At 62.7% G+C, this 23902-nt stretch overlaps 1 protein-coding gene across 2 annotated transcripts in view; it reads right to left on the bottom strand.

Annotated features, from left to right (window-relative positions):
• NAV1 (neuron navigator 1) overlaps positions 1-23902 on the bottom strand; it is a 63520-nt gene that overhangs the window by 21599 nt on the left and 18019 nt on the right. For both annotated transcript variants that reach the window (XM_014946326.1, XM_014946327.1), the window contains exons 2-3: positions 13762-13864; positions 10006-10371 (exon numbers count right to left, since the gene is read on the bottom strand). In XM_014946326.1, the coding sequence (XP_014801812.1) occupies positions 10006-10371; positions 13762-13864 (469 nt within the window). The remainder of the gene's footprint in view (positions 1-10005; positions 10372-13761; positions 13865-23902) is intronic.

Below are 23902 nucleotides of genomic sequence, written 5' to 3'. Positions count from 1 at the left end.
CCTGCCCCAAAACCCCAGGTACCCCCCCAAACCCTTAGCCCTCCCACAGGCCAGACTTCCCTGACGCCAGGAGCTTCCCACTTGCATTTTGGATACCGGGATCCGACACCCTTCAGCGAAGCCGTGCTCAGAGGAACAGGGGCTGCAGAGACCTTGCAGATGGGGAAACTGAGGCAAGGAAGGGGGGGGTCTGACTCGCCTGAGCTCACCCAGCAAGAGAAGAGGATCAGCATCACATCCCAGCAGTTGGTCTAGTCCCCCATTCTCCAGGCAGCACTGCCTCTGGTCCCCAACCCCCCCAGGTCCCTTGGGGGTGGCAGGGGACTCCCCCCACGGGAACCCGGAGCGTGCGTGGCCCCTGCGAGGGGGAGCCCATGGCCAGGCTGTGCCTCCGCTCCAGCTCTGCGCTGCCGGCCGCAGCAAGAGCAGGGTGCGATCTCCCCGAGGTAGCGAGGCCGGTGCCGGGGGGGTGTCAGCCAGCACTCGCCCGCCCGCAGCAATGAGATCAGCCACCGACCCCAGCCACACGCCTGGCCACCGGGCCAGCAGGGCCGCCGAGCCCCGCCAGCCCCGCGGTGTGGGGGACACTGCAGAGTCACCCTTACAGCACCCCCCGAGTGGCGGAAACCCCGGAGGAAGTGAGTCCCTGTGCGGGGATCTCCAGCCGTTTCGGGAAGGGTGACACACGTAGCCTCACTGGGGGCCACGGCGGCAGCACGGCGGGGCTGCAGCAGCTGCCTATGGCCGTCAGAGAGTCTCAGGGCAGCACCGGGGTGGGGGAGCGCCGTGACTCAGCCCGCTTGCGAAATTCCTATTTTTCCCATTTTCTGGAAAAGCCCATGGCCTCAGACACCTCCAGCCACAGCAAACAGGCCCCTTCGTGAGCAGCAGAGCGGCACACGGCAAAGCCAGGTCTTGAGCTTCCCGGGCAGCAAGTGGGTGGGGAGTAGGATTTGGGGGGCAGATCCCCCTAAGCAGCTCCCCCCCCAGGGACATATGGGTGTGCAAGGTCCAGCCCTGGGCTCAGCTCTGCTCCATGTTCACACCCAACCCCACCAACAAGCCACGGAGGCCCGCAGCTTCCCAAATCCTGGGTGTGCACTGACCCCCAGGTGCCCTGCACCCCCCGAGCCCCACAAACCCGGGATCCCCTTCCCAAAAGGTGCCCCATGGGGCATGGGGTCACGGCTGCAGCTGCCCGGCCCAAGCAGCCCCAGGGGCCGGGGGTCAGTGCTGGGCACCTGGAGCCAAACCCCACAGCAGGGAGCCAGCAGGGGAAGGGCACTTCCACGGCGGCAGTGCCCTGAGTGGTTTTGGAGCCCCTTTCTGGGACCGTCCCCCATCCCCAGCTGGAGGGAGGAACCCCAGCGAGCCCCAGCACACGGCGCAGCACAGCAAATATTTATCCAACACCATTTCCCCCACCCCCCGCCTGCCCTGGCTGGCCGGGCCAGGGCCCCGCACACACGCCGGGCCACGTGCGGGGCCACAGCCGTGCCCCGCGGGACGCCCCCGCCAAGGAATGACTTCACGGGCTCGCTGGGACGGCGCTGAGGGGTCAGGCCAGAGCGGCCAACACCAAGCGAGGGGCGTCCGAGGAAAAGGAGCAGAGAGCCAGCGCCAATCCTGCTCAGAGCACGAGAGGAGGGCGGCTGCTCCCCCGCTGCTCCCGGGGAGCTGAGCCAAACATCTGCTCCCGCCTCCGGGCTTCGGCGAGCTCAAGTAGCTGCGAGGAAGCCAGAGCCAGGCCAGTCAGAGCATGGCGGGTGCCAGCTTGAGAGCATCCCTCCTGGGGGGACACTGCTGGCAGCCCCCAGCCCTGCCAGAGGGGACCACGGGCTCTGCAGGCTGCCAGCAGCACCATCGTGGTGGTATGGGACGGTGCCCACAGTGTGCCATGAGCCAGACACACATGCCGATCCCCGAGCCACGTGGCACCTCACAGTCCTGATGCCAGAAGCTGCTGCCACTGCTCCGTTTCATGCTCATGATGGAGCCAGGGCAGTACCTGGCTGGCGGGGGTGCGGATGCTGCCACCACTGTGGTGGGATGCAATGTCACCTCTCTTTCCACCCCCAACAAAAAATGAGGCCCAAAAGGACACTCGCATATCACAGCAGTCCCAGGGTCACACGAGGACTTCCCCAGGGCATTGAAAGCCCCACAGCCCCAGCCCTGGGGATCGGCTCTGGAGCAGGCAGCTGCACGCCCGGGTCCCCGCAGCACAACTGCATCACCAGCGCGCCCACAGCCACCGCAGTGCAAAGGTGCTGAGTCAGCAGCCAGCCCCGCTCACCCCCTCCCCGCTCTCCTGGCCCAGGACTGAGCCCAGCAGCACCCATGCTCTGCCAGAGGGCCAGGGTGAGTCCCACCCGGGCATCCCCATGTGCTCTCTGCCAAGGTCAAATCCAGCCGCGGAGCTCTGCCACCACAGGGTATTTAAGCAGCTCCAAAGATGCTCCAGCTTGTCCCAGTTTGTACTTGGGGACCTTATCTGGGGAGCGGCCCATCCCACAAGCACCACCCCTGGGCACACAGCTGAGCTGTTTTGTGTCCCCATATGTCACCTCATGTCCCAGAGACAGGGAGAGGTGCTCCTCCTCCTCTGCACCCCACAAACCCCACTGAGAGCAGCTCTCCCCTGCCACGACCCGGGTACACTCTGCTCCGACCCACAGGGAAACCGAGGCACGGCCAAGGCTACACAGCAAGGTCCCTTCAACCCGTGCCTGGTGCCCTGCGCTGCCCCACAGCATGAGGAGCACCACGGGGAGGTGCTTGGACCCTGCTGAGCCCTCTGCACTGGGAGCAGTGGCCTGATGGACCCCTCTGGGGACATCCAGAGCATCCCAGCGCCCTTGCGGCAGCATCCCAGTTGGGGACGTGGCTGGGAACAGACCAGCTAACAAAGGGCCTGACAAAAGGACGGTGGCAGAAAGGACACCATGCTCTCCAAGCCCAGGAGATGTGGCAGAGTGGTGCAAAGCAGGGACAAGCTGGCACTTGCCATGCCCTCAGCCCAGGATCCTGTCCTGCGTGGGAGGGAAGGAGCCCCATGGCCGCAGGCAGGGCTGGGAGGCAGCAAACCCCACCAGCTCCCAGCCGCAGTGAAGCCTCTCAGCACCGTGCTCGCTCCCCACCATGTCCCGAATGGCCCCAGGGAACGCCTGGGGGTGATGCACGCTCACCCGCTCCTGTGCCAGCACCCAGCGCCCGCCAGAGCCGCTCACACCAGGTTTCTGAGCACACACAGCGCCGGGGGAAGCAGCAGCACGCAGCCACACCGCGCTGCTGGGGAACGGCAGCTCCACGGGGAGGAGGTGGCACCGCTCGCACACGCAGGACGTGGCCAGGACGAAACCAGGCAAAACCTGGCTTGAACATCCCCGCTCCCGCCTCCTCCGCTGCCGCCTGATTCACACACAGGTCTGCACAGGAAGGTGCCCGCGCTCCTGCACCACAGCCCCAGCACCGCGCTGTGGCTGTACAGCCAGAGAGGTCCCTCGGCATGTCACCGCATGGTGGTAGACCTCCCGGTGGGATTGGCCTCAACGGGGTGACCTCCAGGGTCTGGAAAACATCCCCAGCCTGGCCAGGGTGGGAAAGCATCACTGATGGAGCACACCCCTCAGGGGCATGGGGGCATGGCACAAGGAGCAGTACACTCAGGTGGGAACCCGAGTCGGCAGAGGCCAAGGAAAGAGCCAAGATTTTCCAGTGCCCAGGGGTTGGTACTGTCCCTGCCTGCGCCCTGCCCGGACCCCATGGACAGGCAGGACAGGGCAGGGGAGCAGCACCATCCCAGTGAACGGTGCTGTGTTAACCTGTGCCAGGCCCTTTGCACACCTCGGTGCCCGAGTCCCTGTGCGGGGATCTCCAGCCGTTTCGGGAAGGGTGACACACGTAGCCTCACTGGGGGCCACGGCGGCAGCACGGCGGGGCTGCAGCAGCTGCCTATGGCCGTCAGAGAGTCTCAGGGCAGCACCGGGGTGGGGGAGCGCCGTGACTCAGCCCGCTTGCGAAATTCCTATTTTTCCCATTTTCTGGAAAAGCCCATGGCCTCAGACACCTCCAGCCACAGCAAACAGGCCCCTTCGTGAGCAGCAGAGCGGCACACGGCAAAGCCAGGTCTTGAGCTTCCCGGGCAGCAAGTGGGTGGGGAGTAGGATTTGGGGGGCAGATCCCCCTAAGCAGCTCCCCCCCCAGGGACATATGGGTGTGCAAGGTCCAGCCCTGGGCTCAGCTCTGCTCCATGTTCACACCCAACCCCACCAACAAGCCACGGAGGCCCGCAGCTTCCCAAATCCTGGGTGTGCACTGACCCCCAGGTGCCCTGCACCCCCCGAGCCCCACAAACCCGGGATCCCCTTCCCAAAAGGTGCCCCGTGGGGTCACGGCTGCAGCTGCCCGGCCCAAGCAGCCCCAGGGGCCGGGGGTCAGTGCTGGGCACCTGGAGCCAAACCCCACAGCAGGGAGCCAGCAGGGGAAGGGCACTTCCACGGCGGCAGTGCCCTGAGTGGTTTTGGAGCCCCTTTCTGGGACCGTCCCCCATCCCCAGCTGGAGGGAGGAACCCCAGCGAGCCCCAGCACACGGCGCAGCACAGCAAATATTTATCCAACACCATTTCCCCCACCCCCCGCCTGCCCTGGCTGGCCGGGCCAGGGCCCCGCACACACGCCGGGCCACGTGCGGGGCCACAGCCGTGCCCCGCGGGACGCCCCCGCCAAGGAATGACTTCACGGGCTCGCTGGGACGGCGCTGAGGGGTCAGGCCAGAGCGGCCAACACCAAGCGAGGGGCGTCCGAGGAAAAGGAGCAGAGAGCCAGCGCCAATCCTGCTCAGAGCACGAGAGGAGGGCGGCTGCTCCCCCGCTGCTCCCGGGGAGCTGAGCCAAACATCTGCTCCCGCCTCCGGGCTTCGGCGAGCTCAAGTAGCTGCGAGGAAGCCAGAGCCAGGCCAGTCAGAGCATGGCGGGTGCCAGCTTGAGAGCATCCCTCCTGGGGGGACACTGCTGGCAGCCCCCAGCCCTGCCAGAGGGGACCACGGGCTCTGCAGGCTGCCAGCAGCACCATCGTGGTGGTATGGGACGGTGCCCACAGTGTGCCATGAGCCAGACACACATGCCGATCCCCGAGCCACGTGGCACCTCACAGTCCTGATGCCAGAAGCTGCTGCCACTGCTCCGTTTCATGCTCATGATGGAGCCAGGGCAGTACCTGGCTGGCGGGGGTGCGGATGCTGCCACCACTGTGGTGGGATGCAATGTCACCTCTCTTTCCACCCCCAACAAAAAATGAGGCCCAAAAGGACACTCGCATATCACAGCAGTCCCAGGGTCACACGAGGACTTCCCCAGGGCATTGAAAGCCCCACAGCCCCAGCCCTGGGGATCGGCTCTGGAGCAGGCGGCTGCACGCCCGGGTCCCCGCAGCACAACTGCATCACCAGCGCGCCCACAGCCACCGCAGTGCAAAGGTGCTGAGTCAGCAGCCAGCCCCGCTCACCCCCTCCCCGCTCTCCTGGCCCAGGACTGAGCCCAGCAGCACCCATGCTCTGCCAGAGGGCCAGGGTGAGTCCCACCCGGGCATCCCCATGTGCTCTCTGCCAAGGTCAAATCCAGCCGCGGAGCTCTGCCACCACAGGGTATTTAAGCAGCTCCAAAGATGCTCCAGCTTGTCCCAGTTTGTACTTGGGGACCTTATCTGGGGAGCGGCCCATCCCACAAGCACCACCCCTGGGCACACAGCTGAGCTGTTTTGTGTCCCCATATGTCACCTCATGTCCCAGAGACAGGGAGAGGTGCTCCTCCTCCTCTGCACCCCACAAACCCCACTGAGAGCAGCTCTCCCCTGCCACGACCCGGGTACACTCTGCTCCGACCCACAGGGAAACCGAGGCACGGCCAAGGCTACACAGCAAGGTCCCTTCAACACGTGCCTGGTGCCCTGCGCTGCCCCACAGCATGAGGAGCACCACGGGGAGGTGCTTGGACCCTGCTGAGCCCTCTGCACTGGGAGCAGTGGCCTGATGGACCCCTCTGGGGACATCCAGAGCATCCCAGCGCCCTTGCGGCAGCATCCCAGTTGGGGACGTGGCTGGGAACAGACCAGCTAACAAAGGGCCTGACAAAAGGACGGTGGCAGAAAGGACACCATGCTCTCCAAGCCCAGGAGATGTGGCAGAGTGGTGCAAAGCAGGGACAAGCTGGCACTTGCCATGCCCTCAGCCCAGGATCCTGTCCTGCGTGGGAGGGAAGGAGCCCCATGGCCGCAGGCAGGGCTGGGAGGCAGCAAACCCCACCAGCTCCCAGCCGCAGTGAAGCCTCTCAGCACCGTGCTCGCTCCCCACCATGTCCCGAATGGCCCCAGGGAACGCCTGGGGGTGATGCACGCTCACCCGCTCCTGTGCCAGCACCCAGCGCCCGCCAGAGCCGCTCACACCAGGTTTCTGAGCACACACAGCGCCGGGGGAAGCAGCAGCACGCAGCCACACCGCGCTGCTGGGGAACGGCAGCTCCACGGGGAGGAGGTGGCACCGCTCGCACACGCAGGACGTGGCCAGGACGAAACCAGGCAAAACCTGGCTTGAACATCCCCGCTCCCGCCTCCTCCGCTGCCGCCTGATTCACACACAGGTCTGCACAGGAAGGTGCCCGCGCTCCTGCACCACGGCCCCAGCACCGCGCTGTGGCTGTACAGCCAGAGAGGTCCCTCGGCATGTCACCGCATGGTGGTAGACCTCCCGGTGGGATTGGCCTCAACGGGGTGACCTCCAGGGTCTGGAAAACATCCCCAGCCTGGCCAGGGTGGGAAAGCATCACTGATGGAGCACACCCCTCAGGGGCATGGGGGCATGGCACAAGGAGCAGTACACTCAGGTGGGAACCCGAGTCGGCAGAGGCCAAGGAAAGAGCCAAGATTTTCCAGTGCCCAGGGGTTGGTACTGTCCCTGCCTGCGCCCTGCCCGGACCCCATGGACAGGCAGGACAGGGCAGGGGAGCAGCACCATCCCAGTGAACGGTGCTGTGTTAACCTGTGCCAGGCCCTTTGCACACCTCGGTGCCGGCAGCGGCACATCCCAGTGGGGCTGCTGCCAGCCCTGGTTGTGCTGGGTCCCTGCCAGCCGAGGGCTGCCCTGCTGCAGAGCACAACAAAGATGCAGTGACACTGGGAACAAAAGAAGGGCCTCGCTGCCAAGCAGGGAGGGCAAAGCCAGCACTTTCCACCCCCCCAAAACCGGCAGCAGGTTGCTGGTAGAGGGGAGCCACAAGTGCCAGCGCAGCAGCCACAGGCAGGCGGGCACAGCTGGGCAAGGAGCCAGGCTGCCGGCACGTTTGGCTGATACAGAAATGCTTCTGGGGACAGAGGTGTCCCCAGCCGATCCCTGCTCTCTCCACCAGACGTGAGCTGGGCCCCAGGACCCCCCTTTCAGTGAGGCTCATCCCAACCACCACCCCCCGCATTCAGCCCGATACCCCCCACGGACAGTCCCCGCACCCCGGCCGTGCTTCACCTACCTTGGCCCTCTCTCCCTCCAGGCTGCTGCCCCAGTGAGCCCTGGGGATGCCAGGACCCATCCCACGGCCCCGCACGTCTCCGAGGGGGACGTGCCACTGCGTCCTCAGAGCTGGCTCTGACCTACTGCCCTACAAGCCTGGCTGTGCGCCGGCGCGGTGCAGGGAGGCGCCGGCCCGGTGGCCCAGGCTCGGGGGCTGATGGCCCCATCTGCATCATTCGGCTCCTGCCCGGTGCATTAGCGGCACGGGGAGATGGGGCCTGGGGCGGTGTTCGCTTTCTAGGTCACAGCCAGCTGAGGAGCCTGGATGTGGGGCTGGGGGGATGAGGGGCTGGGGGATGAGGGGCTGCGGGGATGAGGGGCTGCGGGGATGAGGGGCTGCGGGGATGAGGGGCTGCGCTGGATGAGTGCTCTCAGCTGGGAAGGTGGCTCCTCGCCCTGGCCAGCTCTGGGTAGGAGGGGATGCCTTTGCTCCCCTGCCCTGGCTCTGCCTGGACAAGGCACCCCGGTGACCCCCAGCACCCAGCCAGGGACACCCCTGGGGACAGAGGCCCTGTCACGCTGCCTGCTCTGGTGGACCCCCTGAGCCCTGCCATGGGACCTCGGAGGATGGAGCTGTGACTGGGTCACCACACAGCTCCATGTGCCAGCAACATCCCGGTGACATGGCTGATCTCCAGGACACATCCCTGCTGACAAGAGGGCCCTGTGCTGCCCCGGCTGCCCTTCTGCACCCACCCCTGGGCAGGGGTACTCAAGAGAGGACACCAGCCCCTCTCTGCACCCCCTGGCAGGACACAGGAGATTTCTCTCAGGGCCCATCACACCAGAGACCCTGCAGGATCAGGGACTGCGGCACCGGGCTGTGGCAGTGCCAGTGTCAGTCAGCTCGCCATAGCACTGAAAGCCTCACCTGCACTGGGGACTGTGGTGCTGCTGGGGCCTCACAGGAGGCTCAGCCATGAAGGGCTCTGTCCCCAAGGCCTGGCCCTTCCCGGGAGGAGAAGCGGACGCTGCCGGGGCAGGGTGCAGGGCTGAGCCCAGGGAAAATCCTGCCAGTGACCCCTGCCCACACTCTGCCCCACTCGGTGGCTGATGGAGACAAAGCAATGCTCCAGCTCACCCCTCCCACCTCTGTCCCCAGGGGTACCCCTCTGCACGAGCAGCTCTGAGACAAGACAAGGAGGAAGAGGGAGCAATGGAGCCCTTCACCCCCTACAGCCAGACCCGCTGCAGCCCCAACCATCCAGGGCGCCCCAAACCCACTCTGTTGCCCATCAGCCCCACAGTCTGGTGGCTGGTGGCAGAAGGAGGTGACGTGGGAGGGTCTGTGCTGAGTCAGCACACAGCACCCCTGCTCACAGGCACAGGGCAGCCCCCCACGGCCACCCCTCCTGCTCGTGGGGAGGACGGGACTGACACCCGTGGTGCCACGGACACTCAACCCTGAGTTGGAGCACCGCAGGGACAGAGGCCAGCACAGGCACCCCTCAATGTCCCCCTTTTAACTGTCACATGCACCTCTGGGACACACCTGAGGAACACTGGCCCCCAGGATGGGTGTGAAACCATGGGCTGCACTCTGTCCTCCAAGGAGCTGATGTGACTACGGCCACCCCAGGAGGACTGGAGCAGCACTGCCAGGGGGGTGAATACCTCCTCCTGCTCTGGGATGGCTCAAATGCCAGAGTTATTTATTTTCTCCTGTGCTGAAACAGGAAACCTCCAACATACTGAAATCCTGGACCCTCGCCAGAGCCAGGGGCACCTCAACAGTGCAGTGGGAGCTGGACACGTCTGGAAGGAAAAATGCGAGCCCTGGGCGTGCTGAGGTGTGCCCACTTGGCAGGAGATGGCCCTGGCCCTGTGGGGGCAGGGACAGAGGTCGACAGGGCTCCCAAAAGGAGGGGACCCCGCTCAGCAGCACACCCTGCTCCACCATGATCCCCAATGACACCTCAGTGCCTGGTTCTTACTGGGTGCTGAGACCTGACCCAGCCTGTCCCACCACAGGCCACCAACACTCCTGGCAGGACACAGGACATCCCTGTAGTGTCAGGGTCAAAGACAGCAGCTCAGACCCACTGGTGCAGACTGGGAGAATGGTTCTGAAAGCAGCAGCACTCACGCCAGCTGGGCTCTGGCCCAGGGCTCCCCAGCCACACACCACGTGCCTTTCTCAGACCCTTGCTCTGGGAACACCCCGATCACACTGGACACTTCCCGCGTGCCAGGAGAGCAGCACACCCCAGCTCAGGGACTCACTGGCCCTGAGCCACCTCGTCTGGCCCAGCATCACCAGCACTGCAGGGGCTACACTGCCTCGCCAGAGGGAGAGCATCTCCTGGGATGCGGGGACACAGTCTGCCCAGCCAGACTGGCCATGACCTACGTGCTCCTCCATCCACCGCCGCTGCTGACCAAACCGGAGGTGGTGAAACCTCTGGGAGAGCCCTGGTTCAGGCACAAGCCCCAGTGTGGACACTTACCCCGTGGTGATGTCTTCATCCTCCGTCAGCGTTTTCCCCATCAGATCGCTGTCGCTCATGTAGCCCGACTTCAGCTCCACGTCATCGGTGTCCAGTGCCTCGACCAGCTCCAGGCGGGAGATGTGGCTCAGCTTGCTGGGGCTGCGCATGGGCATGGTGTGCGAGTAGTGTGCCCGCTCGCCATGCATGTACCAGCTGGGGGTACCCTCGGAGCGGCAGGTCCCCCCAACCGACGGCGCGTCCCCCGCCTGCAGGCGCGGGCTGGACTGCCCGTAGCGCCAGGAGAGCGGGGAGGAGCGGTTGGACAGGCTGGAGACGCTCCGGGGGTTGGCTTCGTCGCTGTCGTAGCAGGTCATCTCCAGGGAGCTGCAAGGACACAGGACAGGATTAGGGCAGGGCGGGGGGGAAGTGTAGGTCTGTGCCCTCCTCACCCCCCCAGAACCACAGCTGTAAGTTCTCAGAAAACAAAGCTGCCCATTTTGAGGCAGCCAGGCAAAGGCAGAGGCTCCCAGGAGTGTGGGCGCAGGGACACTGTCTGTCCTGGACCCATTTTGTCTCAGATGAGAGGGGACAGTCCCCTCCAGGGCCCCACACTCCATGACTCACTGGGACACCCACATCACCTGCACCCACCGGTGTCTGGTGGGGTTTCTCCCCAGGGACTGTGGAGCAGTATGTGGGGTGCGATGGGGGGTCCTGTGCCTCCCTACAGCCCCAACAACCCCCCACAGGCAATGCTGGGGAGGTGCAGGGGCTGGGGGTGCCACCAGGACTGGCTGCAAACACACCATGGGAGAGGGGTCTGTATTTCTCTGGAGACTGGTCCCAGCCCCAATCTGAGCCACACTGAACCCCACTAACAGGAAGCCTTTAGTGGAAAGCCCAGAGATGCTTCCCCGCGCCTGGGCTGCTCTCCCTTGACCACCTCCCTACCAGCATTTCAATACCTACACCCCGGTATCACCCCACATCTGGGATATGACGAACTGGGGTGGTGGCACATTGATCTCAGGGGATGTGGCAGTGGGCCATGCTGGGAAACAGGGGCTGGATGTTGAGGGGCAAACCAGGGACCTGGTCCCTGCATCAGCACCTCAGGCCAAACCCCTGCAGAGCGAACCTCCACGTCTGGGCAGGAGGGGACACCCCGACACCGGCTGCCTGGCCCCGCGGGGTGCCTGCAGTCTGCTCCCCAGCCAGCTCAGAGCCCACCACGCATCAGGAACGGGGAGTTCAGTTACTCCCCACACTCCTTGGGGTGTATTTTGGGCAAACAGCATGTCGGGGAGTGATGCTGAGACTAAATTTAGACACCAAAAATGATTACTTCTTGGAGCAGCTACTTGGGAACCCACAGCCCTCGACTTGGCTCCAAACGTTACTATCAGCGAACTATTCCCCAGCTTGGATTAAACGTTCCTGCAGGAGCACCAAACGCCAAGCCCCGTCTGCAGTATTGAATTTAAAACAGGGAACTACATAAAAAACTAGGAAGTTTGTTAAAGCGGAACTAAAAGGGGCAGCTAAAAGGGTTTAGTTTTTGTGGGCAGCACAAAGGCTATTTAAGGATGTTCTGCCGGCAGCTCAGAGCAGATGCAACCCACGTCTCCGAGCAGGACTAAAGCAAATCCCCGAGGAAGCTCGTCCGACCCTGCAGAGGAGTCCAAAGGCTGCCAGAAGAACGGTGACGTCTTCCAGGAACAAAGCTGTGTCCTAGTGAGGAAACAGCAAAGGCTGTGCCCCCAGCCACTGGATGGATGATCACAGTGAGGAGAACAAGAGAAGTCTGAGCAATAATTTGTGGAAGGAATAAAGAGGGAGTCTGAAGCAGTGACAGGGACACTGGCGATGTGGGGCACATCCAGAGGACCATGGATGACATCCATGGTTGGAGAGGCTTGTAGGAAGCATTCCTGAGAGCAGAATTAGTGGGTACGTGTGTAATTATGACATATTGGGGAAGAGCTGACACAGCTTTGGTAAAGGAAAATCCAGCTCAGGACTGCGGTGGAGCTCCTGGAGGGACGCAGGGAGCAGGCTGCAAGGCTGCTGCAGCTGCCATAAGGTGGTAGGATGAGTGCCCTCACCTCAGAGGCAGACTAAGCTTCCAAATAAACTGGAATAACAGCTGCCATGGGATAAGAGGGAAGATCTTCATGTATTTAAGATCTGCTTACAGGACAGAGCACAGGGGTAGACATCCCTGAGCTACTAATAGTCCATTTTCCCCGTGGCAGGGATCTGGCTGAGTGTGCTCAACTCATCAAGAAAAGGAAGCGATAGCAAAGAGTCAAAACGCACCAGCAACACTAATTTAATCACCCTTAATATCCTTGCCCTATTTCCCGAAGACGGGGGCTGATGGAGGAGTTGAGCTGAGCGCTGGGGCGAGAGGGCAGTGGGTGAATTCTGACACAAAGCGAACATGAAGCAGCGCTGCCAGCGTGAGCAGCACCAGGCTGCGAACCCGCTGCTGTGCTGGGCAGAGGGATGGCAGAGCTGCAACGGGTAACTCCAGGAGATCACCAGCCCGGGGAGTGTTGCTGCAAACCCTGTGCAAATCCCACTGCCCCAGAGCTCTGCTAACCTCCGGCTCAGAAAAGATCCAGAAAGTGTGGCAAGGACAAAAAAGGCCCAGATGAGCTTCTGGGTCAAGGAGAGCTAAATCAAGTGGGGTGCTTCATCCGGGACGGAGCTGATGGAGGGGTGACACAGGGAAGGTCTGTAATGGTGAGTGGGGGGTGAAGGGGCGGGGGGAGGAAGCCGCTGCTTTTTGCCCATTCCAAAAAAAAAAAAAAAATGAGGATCAAGGGAGACCACGAGGTGGCAACAAACACTATGAGAAGGATGTTGGCCACATCCTCGGCTTTCTCAACTCCCTGACACCCGACAGCCTCTCTGCAAAGCCCAGGCTTCCTACCGCGGCTGCACCAGGAAGGTGCCCTGGGAGATGCCCCCTCCCCACCCGCTGCCCCAGCCCCAACAGAGACCCAGGCAGGAGCCTGGAGCTGCCGTGCAGACCCCGAGCATGTTCAGAGCAGATCAGTAATCTGCGGTGGTCTCAAGTGAGAGACCCAGCTGGGCACAGGTAGTCCCAGGAGTGTGTCAGAGAGACCCCTTGAGCACAGGTAGACACTCTGCTCTGGTTCATTACCCAGCCCTGTCCTGAGACCCGCCATCCTTCAGCCCCAGCTGCACCCTGGGGTGCTGCCCCAGCCTGGGCAGGGTACCCCACCTCTGCCTGTGGGCTGCTGGGCATTGGGTCAGCTCTGTCTGAGGGTTTCTCCATCATCACCTCTACGTAGAGAGAAACTGAGTCACGGATGGGCACGGAGCCTGTGGTCCAAACCTGGGCAGGCGCAGGGGACACCTTCACCTCTGGTTGTCCATTTGGGGACACCTGATCACAAGGAACAGACCTCACCCCCTGCCTGAGGTCTGGGGGCAACCAGCTCGCCTTTGTGCCACCACCACCCATCCCGCTGCCCCGGAGCACACCAGGCACTGTCAGGCCCGGAGCACTGCCAGGGATGGGGCTCTGCTGCAGCCCCACACATGACACTCCATGGATTTGGGAGCATCTCTCCAAGCCCCCATGTGCTGGGTCCCCAGGTCCTCTCAGCCAGCTCCCTCCCACCCACACAGCCTTCATTCAGAGCAGAGCCACTTCCCGGCCACCCCAGCCCCCCTCACTGCCCCAGAAGGACACTGGTTGTGGGGAAGGGGCGTGGGGGGAGTCTGGTGTCAGGACCTCACCTGTGAGTCACCTGAGAGCCCCTCAGGCTGGACATGGTCTCCTCCAGGTTCTGACGAAGGTCCAGCACATTCTGCACCGTCCTCTTCCTCTGGGACTCGGGGTCTGTGGAGAGACAAGGTGGCAGTTTTAAAAGGACTTATGGCTCCTGAGCCCCTCTGCCCATGGTTGTGCCCGCCAGCCCCTTCCCACACCCCTCTGCCCATGGCTGTGCTCCCCAGCCCCTTCCTACACCCCTCTGCCCATGGCTGTGCTCCCCAGCCCCTTCCCACACCCCTCTGCCCATGGCTGTGCCCCCCAGCTCTCGCTCTGCCCGCTGGGGACAAGGCAGGGCTGGCACCAGGCTGGAGCTGCACCACCACGAAATGCCACCCCCAAGGGTACTGCGGGTTGGGATGGGGATGGCTGCTCCAGGAAGGATGAGCTGGGCAGCGGCCAGTGGGGCCAGTGGGGCCAGGGGGACCAAGGACCCACACAGGTGACAGGAGGCCAGGTACAGCCAGGCAGCCCCATGGCTGACCCTCCTCCATGAGGCCACGCAGGAGCAGTCATCCTGGAAGAACCTCCCCAAACCTGCCCCTGCGTCCCCCAGGCCCCAGGGGTGCTCTGGCCAGGGGACACAGGCACCGCAGCAGCAGGAGCCCAGGGGATGTCGGGGAGCGGTGGAAGCCGAGCCCCACGCTGCCCGGGCAGAGACAGCTGCTTCTGCGGGGGGCTGCTCCAGTGGGAATGACCCCCCCACGGGCACGGCCCAGGGCTGGAAACCCCAAAGCTCCAGCTGCCCTGGGTCTTCTCCGCGTGTACACACACAGAGCACAGGCGTGCACACACACACACAAGTGTGCAGCCCCCAACCTGCCTGTGTGCACGCGCATGTACCTGCACCACAACCATCCGTGTGCACACACACGCATATACATGCATGTACATCCACATACGTGTGCATACACACCTGCAAATACACATGCACACATGAACTTGTGCACACACACCCCCAGAGACACTCGCACACACGCGGAGGAGGGGGTTCACTCCTGGCACAGCCCTGGCAGCGCTGCTAGCACTGCTGGGCTCGGGGCCACAGCTCTAGCCCCCGCGCCCCTGTCCCGCTCGTGTGCCTCCCCACAGCTAACAGCCGTGCCACCGCGGCTTTGATCCCCGATTTCAAGCCTCTCAGCCGCAGTTTGCCATTGAACTGCAGTGACAGCGGACGCCAGGGATGCTGGATGTGGCTCCTCCTAATGTAACGTGGCAACCAGCGCTTCGGGATTTGCTACAGCACCGTGTGAGCTGCCGTGAGGCGGGGACCGGGGGGACACCGCTGGCACACACCCCAGCAGGCTCCCCACAACGGCACGGCCATGTCCCTGTCTGCCTGGGGCTCGTGTCCCATCGTCCCCATCACACACCAACACAGACACAGCAGGCAGCACCCATGGGTGACGCTGCCCTGTCCCCGGGCTCTGCTCGCCCACCGGCCCGGGCAGGAGCACCTCAACCCAGTGAAGCGGCTGCCATTTACGCATGACCCTGGAAGGTGGTGACAAGAGGTAACAGCCCCGATGAGACAGGTTAAACCAAGCAGGTTAAAGTCGGTTGTAAAGTCGAGGGTAAACGGGCTGGTGAGCCCGCAGGGCACCCAACATGGCCAGCACACGCTGTCGTGTAAGGAGGACAACCAGCCCGCCGTGTGTCCAACTGCCCTGGTCCAGCTCCCAGGACGAGGCTTAGCAGAAGGCACGTCATGAACTCGTTATTAAATCTTCCCTGTGGCCCGTGCACATTGGAGGAGTTAATCAGAGTGTATGAGGGTCTGCCCCAGAGCCTCCGACTGGTGCTCCAGAGCTGCAATGGGATCACGAGTGGGCCAAGGAGCAGGGATGAGGACGGGGAAGTGCAGGCAGCAGGGGCAGAGGGACGGACGGATGGAGCAGAGGTGGCTGCACACACAGAGCCAGGGCACAGAGGAAGTTCAAGAGGCCCTTGGTGCCAGAGGCCGGTGCCCGTCCTGCTCTGTGGCTGGGGACAAGGGGACTCGGTGTCCCACCAGTGGGGCAGGCAGAAAGGGCTGTGTTGGCAGATCAAGGGGCACCTCAAAGCTGCCAGGTCCTGCCGTTAGGCTGCCTGGAAAGACGGATTTTCAGGCTTGAAATAGCAGGACAGAAATGGGAGGCGAAGGCCACTGCTGGCACACGTGCAGCGTGTAGGGCAATGGAATTTTCTGGAGGGGAGGCTCATCCAAACCTTAGGGAAGAGAAATAAACACCACCAGTATCCCCAGGTGGGTCCATGCAGGAAAGAACTCGGCACCCCCAGCTCCTGCACCCTGGCCACGTCCAATGGGTGCCACCTTGAGCCCCGCTCCCACAGCAGGCAGCACACACACCCCAGCAGCACCGTGTCCCTGAGGTCTGGGGCAGGACGGAGCAGGAGATGAGAAGGAAGAGCCACCATTGTCCCCTGGTGCCACCACTGGGTCCCACCCCACTGACAACCTGGCAGTGTGCTCCTCCCCAGCACAGCTCCCTCCCAAAAACACCCCGGCTGCCTCCCCCACGGCCACCCGCAGCCATTCCCCCGGGCACAAAGCCAGCGCTTGGGCCTGGCACTGCCTCCTCCCCGGGCACTGCTGCCAGGGGGGCTGCTACAGCCACCCCCAGCCCGAGGAGCCCCGGGGACAGGGCTAGCACTCTCTGTGTCCCCAGCCACCCCAACAGAGGGGATGGCACATGGGTGCCACCTCCCCCTGCACTCCCGCTGCTGCTGGGGGACAGCGAGGACCCCCAGGGCACGCAAGGCAAGAAGCAGCACCCAAGGGCTGGGGAGCCCGGGGGAAGATGGAGGTGCTTCAGCCCCAGCATCTCAGGGCCCTGATCCCCATCCCCAGCCTCACCTGCGGCACCCTCAGCCACCCGTGCCCGGCACAGTTTGCTCCCCCGGCCCCCAGTATTTGGGTGACCGTCCAGGATCACTGCTGGAGACACCCCAGGAGAAGCAGCAACTCCCACCTGGGAAAGGGCCAAATGAGGACTGGGGGAGCTGCTCTCCCACCTCTGGCACACGTCCCACTGCCAGTGCTGAAGTGTCACCATTTGTCCCAGCTGTGCTGGGCCGGGACAGTGACATCAGGCCCCCCGCAGTCTGTTTTCCAGGTGCAGCGAGGGGCCGGGGGCTGGCTGAGCCGCAGCATGCCGGAGCCGAGCCGAAACCGGAGCCGCTGGGAGAGGCTGGAGTGTGGGAACAGCAGGAGCGCGCTGGATTCCTCCCTGCATCGATTTAGCAAGCTTTCCGCAGCCAGATGTTTCCAGCTGCTGGAGCAGGGAGCAGGAAGGACGGCTCAGCCCGTGCCGTGGCAGGGTCAGTCAGACACCCTGCCTTGGCCAGGCTCATTTCCCCGGCAGCGACGGCTGGGACGTGTCCCCCAGTGTCCCCCACTCTGCCGGGGCTGCAGGCTCAGGGTCGGGCCGTCCCCTCCGCCCCAGCCCCAGGCTGGCTTGCAGCCCCGCTCACAGCTCCCCGCTGCTCTCGCAGGGTCTGTCCTGCTGTCAGGGAGGGAAGGGGGTGCTGGCTCTGGCCCTGTGCTCCCATAGCCTGGCCACACAGAGGAGGGCAGCCCCGAGGTGCAGCCACTGTCCCCGAGGCCACCAGGCCCCACTGTCTGAGTGACCACCCCCTTTTCCAGGCTGGGTCTAACCTGCCCTTGCCAGATTCTGTCCTGACCTTCCCTACACCCACGCTGGGGCAGCTCCCCTGGCCCCCCCGTCCCCCACTGCCGCTCCTTTCTTAACTGAGTGCTCTCAGTGCTCTCTTCAGCATCAACACACACAATATGGCTCCGCTTCACACATGGGGAAACTGAAGCACTGAAGCCCACCCTGCGGGTGCCCGGCTCACACGCTGCCCGTCACCCCGTCTCCTGCCCTGCACAACCCGGGAAGCAGCAGGTACCACCACCAAGAGAAGGAGCATCGGCGAGGCGGGATGATGGGATGGAGGCAGCCAACGAGGGGGAAGAGGAGGAGGAGGAAGGAGAGAGTTGTGCTCAGGGCAAGGTCTGACTGTGGCACTGCAGACCCAGGGCCGGAGGAGACCAGGCAGCTCCAGATTGTGCTCATGACCAGCCCTTCCCATCACCTCTGTGAGCGAGCAGGGGCAGCTCCTCTGCCTGCGCGACGGGGCGCTGCCGACGTGGCCAAGTATGTCAAGGAATGAGGAAATCATCAACTCCAAACGGCTCGTGACAGCTCATTTCAAAGGAGAATGTGGCCAAGAGCTCCCGCTGGGGCCAGGCAGAGCCGCGTCCACAGGACACGTGTGCCCCATGTGCCTTGGCACAGAAACCCCCATGAGTGTGTGTGTGTGTGTGTGTGTGTGTGTGCGCCGCCCCAGCGCTTGTTTGCATCATGCGTATGTTCATGTGCGGGCCACATGGTGGCAAAACCCTCTCTGCCCCAGAAAGGTGCATGTGTGGTGTGCATGCCTGTGCCTGCCACCGTGCACACGTGCCCACGTCTACGCGTGCAGGCACGAGGATGGCAGCAGCCGACACCTACACCGGCACAAGCCGGGCTTGCACAGCTGTGCCTGTGTTCATACACTCGGCAGGAGCGTGGCACTCGCACACAGGTTTCTGACCCCATCACCCAACCGGTCTCGTTTCAGAAAGTCAGACTGGGGAAGGACTCCTGGTGACCCACCAAAGATTTTAATGGCAAGTGGGAATTTGCTATAAAAGGCCCCACGGTGTTTCTGAGTCACTGCAGTGGGCTCCCAGCACACAGTAGCCACAATGATCTCCCCCAGGTCATGAAACATTTTTAACTGGTTGCTCAATTTCTTCCAGCACATTAAAAAATACACTAATAAACTCTGCAATAAAAACCATTCTCCCAGGGCCGGGAGACTCCTCCAGCCCGGCCGAGCTCCCCAGCTCCGCAAACCCTCGCACGGATACACCCTTCTCCCACCGCGCGGCCTCAGCCCGTGCTCCCAGCTGTGTTTATGAATGAATCAGCCCAGGCATTGGGTTTGGGTTTTTTTCTGGTATTTTCCTCCCAAACCCTCCACGCTGGCACCTAGAGACCCCCCAACAAGGGGACACCCAAGACCCCGAGCCCAGTGCAAACCCCACTGAGCCCGGCGGGTTCCCAGCTTGCACCCCGCAGCGTGCGATTTGGTTACCGGCGTCTTGGCGCGCTGACAGCAGAGTCTTTCCATATGGAGTAAAATGGCTTTATCTTCCATTTCTTACATCCAGCTCTGATTCACACTCCCGGACGGCTGAGCAGGGGGATGGTCACAACCTGCAATCCTTCTCCCTGTGGCTTATTAATTCTCTTCCTCCCCTCAACAGCTACCAAGCAGGCTAAATGAGCAGCGAAGATGGCTAATGGGGCTCTGTGGGGTGACTGCCAGGTCCGCAGTGTTTGCTTCCATCATTGGCCTCATTTTCCAGCCCATCCCTGCAATCCCTGTGTGCTCCCCTCAGGGACATAACGGGATCCCCCAAAACCTCTCCTCTCCCTCGGAGATGCCCCAGGGTACCTCGCTGGGCACAGCATGTACCCTCTGCCCAGTGCCCCACAAGGGCATCTCACCCTTTCCTGCAAACCTGTTGCCCCACCCCATCAGAAGGCAGCAGGTTCATTAGCACTCACCATCCCTTAATTCCTTTATTAATTAATTACCAGGGGCTTTTTGGTGTGAGCTGAAGGCTAGTTGCCAACCCCACGACTCCTGCAGCCGTGAGTCCTGCCCCTCAAGGGGCAGGGACAGGGCTGGGAGCCCTGTGCCCTCCAGCACCCTGGTAGCACCATACCTGGGTGCCCAGACCATTGACCGGCACCTCTGAAGCTCCCCGGGCAGACCGATGGGGAGAAGCGTGGCCACCATCCCCTGGGTGACAGCAGCAGCCTTGGGGCTGGCACAGCCGGAGACACTGTTCCCCAGGGACACGGAGGCACAGCCTCCTGCCAACGGGGACAGGGACGAGCAGGGTGTGCTGCAGATACTTGAGGATAGGTCCCCGTCCCTGAAGGCAGCCAGGGCAGGCCAGGCTCCCTGCTCGCTGCCGCCCCGCACGTAGCCCTGTGCAGGCTGTGGGGAGGAGACTGGATGCATCCCAGCACGTCCTGCGCTCGCCCTTGGCAGAGGGAGGAAAGGCCAAGCAGGAAAATTTGGGGGAGGCAACGGGGTTACAGCCGGCAGCGCTGGGGGCATCCAAGCTCCCTAAGGAGCATCAGCCCCGTGGAGACACAGCGAGAGGAGAAGGGGTGGCAGATCCCCGTTTTGGCACAGCCAGCCCATGTCTCACACCTTACTGGACCCTTCTGCAAAACAACATGGCTCTGCAGGAGGCTCCAAAGGTGGCTGCAGCGGGAAAGGGAGCCCCTTCCCCTGCCTGCACCCGCCATCCCCATCACCGCACCCGTCCCCACGCAGGCCGGGGCAGCCCCACACCGTGCAGGGAGGCCATCAGCTCCCCACTGGCAGGCGAGAGCAGAAAATTAGCAGCGGTGACAGACCGGGACTTCAGCCGAATCAGCACTTCTGGGGCGATCGCTGCTGCTAAGCCTCGCGAATGGCTGCTCCTAACGAGGGCAGGGCGGAGAGAGACCTGGAGCCTGGACCCCGTCTGGCTCCAGCGAGCCAAGCTTTTAAAAGGGATTCAGACTTTCTCAGGCTAGAGCAGCCATAAATCTACTTAATTGGGTCTCTCCCATACACAAGTTTCCAAGTGAACCCGCTGGAGAGATCCAGACCGGGCCTCCAGCCCATTTGCGGGATATTCTTTCAATGGATGCTGCGCTTGGCCCTGAACCACCCCACCTGTGTATCCAAATTACAGCTCCTTTTTCAGCAGCGAGAGCCTTTAGCTGCTCAACACCCCATGCATCCCACCTCTGCGCCGCCCTCCGCTCCCCCACGCTGATGAGCCGGGGGAGCCCCGAATCCCCCCGTGTCGGGGCAGACCCTGCTCCCGCGCACAGCACCACACACCCTGCAACACAGCTGCCTCCGAAGCTTCTCCTGCAAAGTGCAGAGGAGCTGGGAGCATCCCACCGCCCCCGTCCCCAGCACTGCATGTCTCCAAAATAACCCAGAGGAAACATCTCCGCAGTCTGGGAAGAAGGGGGGTTGTGGATGGAGGGTGGATGGGCTGGATCCGTGCACCACGGGGTGCCCTGAGCCTCAGGAGACTGGTGCACATGGCAGCAGAAATGCAGGGTGACACCAACTCCCCGGTTAACGGTCCCCTGGCCTCAGGCACACGGAGACGGTGTCACTAGTGATGACCACACCTGGGCTCTGTCCTAAGCCAGGGCCCTTGCAGAGCGGGGTCAGGCTGGTCACGGAGCGCTCTGTGCCTCAGTTTCCCACCTGGAGTTTGCTGTTCCCCTTGGGTTTAGCATTATTGGGGTGTGCCACCACCGTCCTGGCCAGCTGCACCCAGGCCCCGCAAGTGACCCACACACGACACCTTTAACGCAGCCACCAGCAGATGTTCAACGCAATGCTGCAGACCCTGCACACATAAAAAAAAAAAAAAAAAAAAAAGGCCAGAAAGTGGGGGGGAAAGAAAAAAAAAAAAAACCAACAATCAACCCAAGGGAAGGCAGAAGGTACAGCCAGGCCCTGGCTCAGAGGCCCCAGAGCAGCCGGCGGCAGCGGGTTCACGCTCCCCACGCGTCACCAGACGCGGGTCGGACATTGTGGAAATTCAGAATTCCAGATGGCTCTTTTTGGGTGGGTTTCTTTTTTTTTTTTTTTTTTTGCCTTGCCTCATTTCCAAGGCAACAAGACTTGCTGTCATCTGCTAGTTGCCATAGAGATTTCACCTGATTCTGCTTCAACGGAAGAGAAAGCCGGGCGAGCTCGCTGCTGCCGAGGAGCCACGAGCCGCGACCGCCTTCGAACTTACTGGGAAGAGCGGAGATAAATGGGGCTTTATAAGTCGGAGGCAATGGGCTGATTCAGAGGATCAAAGGAAGGAACTGTGGGTTTCTATAGCACAAATCAGCCCTTCACTTAACTGCTTCGATGCCCTCCAGATGTGCCCTACATCTGGGGACATCGCCAGCCCCCACTCCAGGCTTTGCCTGGTGGAGGAGGGGGATGTGGGCACAGGGGGAATCCTGCACCTGGTCTCGGGGACCAAACCGGGTTCCCTGCAGGGATCCCATAGCGTGACGGTCCAGCCACATCCCTCCTCCCATAACGACCCTCCCGCGCTGTGCACAGCCCTTCTCCAAAGCCCCTCCGGCCCAGAGGGCGAGCGAGGCGACGGGAGGATGGGGCGAATGCAGAAGCAGCCAGGGAGGAGGGAGAGCCTTGGGCAGGGGTGGAGATGCCCGTGGGCTGTGCTCAGCACGGCTTGGCTGCCAGGAACGTGGGGTTAAGCACCACACACCCCCAGGAGAGCCACACACAGCAGGCCATAGACAGCATTTGTTCCATGTTGGGCACTGGCACCATCTCAACGGCCCCGTTACTGCTGAGGATCCTCATGTAGGTGGTGTGGATGTGTCCATGCCCAAAGCCCAGCTGCAGCACGCGGTTCACAGTTGTTCCCTCAGGTCCCACGGCAGCTTCACAACTGCCTGCCCCCCTCCCCGGCACGACTGGGCTGCCCAGGACCAGGCATGTCACTGGCACACCGTCCTGCACCGTTGCACCTCCAGCCACGTGCACTCATCCCCTTTCTTCTCCAGGTGGTCTGGGAATAAAATCCCAGGTGAAAACCCAGTGCCGTGGAGATTCACAAGGGCAGAGCAGCCACCTAGACTCAGGTCTGGAGAGACACAACCCAAGAGCTCCCCAATCTGCAACAGCAGATCTTGGACTCGCAGTCAGATGCCCCAAATCAGATCTGGCGACTCAAGGGAGCCAACCTGGGGCTCCCGTTCGCTGAGGACATCGAACCCCTGGGGCACAGGAGAAGATCCCGGGCGCTGGCAGGACACTCACAGGTGGAGTCACCCCCGGGGACAACGGGCGGAGGTGCCCATGGTCATCCCTCCCTGCTGTTCTCCACCCGACGCCCAGGCCAGGTTTCTCAGAGCTGGGAGCCTGTCCCCTCCTCTGTCCCTGTCCCCTCCTCAGACCATGTCCCTTCCTCAGCCCCCGTCCCCACAGCGGGGCCCGCGGGGAAGGGCCCGGCTCGGCAGCTCTTGGCTCGAGTTGGCTCCGTTTCACAGGGAGAACAGAGTCATTAGTGGAGCCAAACTCCCCATTCCCAGCCAGAATATGGCCATGCTTGGAGAAGCTTTATATTCACAGAGACAAACAACTCACATTTGCTTTTTAACTGTTGGAATTGCACCCACTGGGACGGAGCGAACAGGGAGCCTTTTGTCCCCCTTGCCTTGTGACTGCGAGCTTTGTGCAGAGCAATGCGTTGCAAACACAATTCTCCCCGGCCTCAGCTGGGCTCTGGTAGACACTTGGTCTGTCTGTCCATCACCAGATCAGCCAAAGAGCCCTCGTGCGTCTCCAGCAAGAATGCAAAATGTCCTCCCGGCTCCCCCGCCAGCCGCAGCCTGCAGCGCTGCTCTGTGCCGAGCACTCAGCAGAGCCACCAAGACGGACCCAAAACGCAGCCGGTGCTGGAGGAAGGCAGCGGCTCTTCACCTCGCCCAGTGACAGGGCTGGGAAAGCGAAGCTGCAGGGGGCTGTGGGCAGCAGAGCTGCTCACTCAGGGTACAGCTGGCCTGGGAGCGAGGGAGAGCAGCTCCCAGCACAGAGAATCCCAGCACGGCACAAGGACCAGGCCACCATGAACCTCCTGGGAAGGTGCCCAAGTCACGTCCCAGACAGGGGGTCTCTGGAGGCCTCTAGCCCATTGCTGAGCTCCTGAATATCAGAGCTGGCAAGGCGCTCACCAAGCTGCCACGGGCACAGCACTGCTCGGAGCTGCCACCCTGGAGAGGTGCAAGGGACAGCCCTCCCGGAGCAGTGTCCTTGAGGCACCGCCTGAACCCGTGCCCTGGCCCACCTCTGCTGCCCGGGATGAGCTCCAGGAGAACGAGCCCCCTGGGGTGCTGCTCTCCCCCAGACCTCCGGCCTCAGGGGGGCTCAGCGCTTGCGAGCTCTCTGCAAGGCCCAGGGGACGCCAGCCCATGAGGCTGGGGCAGGACCAGACCC

The sequence above is a fragment of the Calidris pugnax genome, unplaced genomic scaffold, assembly GCF_001431845.1.
Source record: "Calidris pugnax isolate Ruff unplaced genomic scaffold, ASM143184v1 scaffold116, whole genome shotgun sequence".
Classification (NCBI taxonomy): domain Eukaryota; kingdom Metazoa; phylum Chordata; class Aves; order Charadriiformes; family Scolopacidae; genus Calidris; species Calidris pugnax.
Note: the sequence above shows the minus strand (reverse complement) of the source record. Positions and strands in the feature narration are given on the sequence as shown.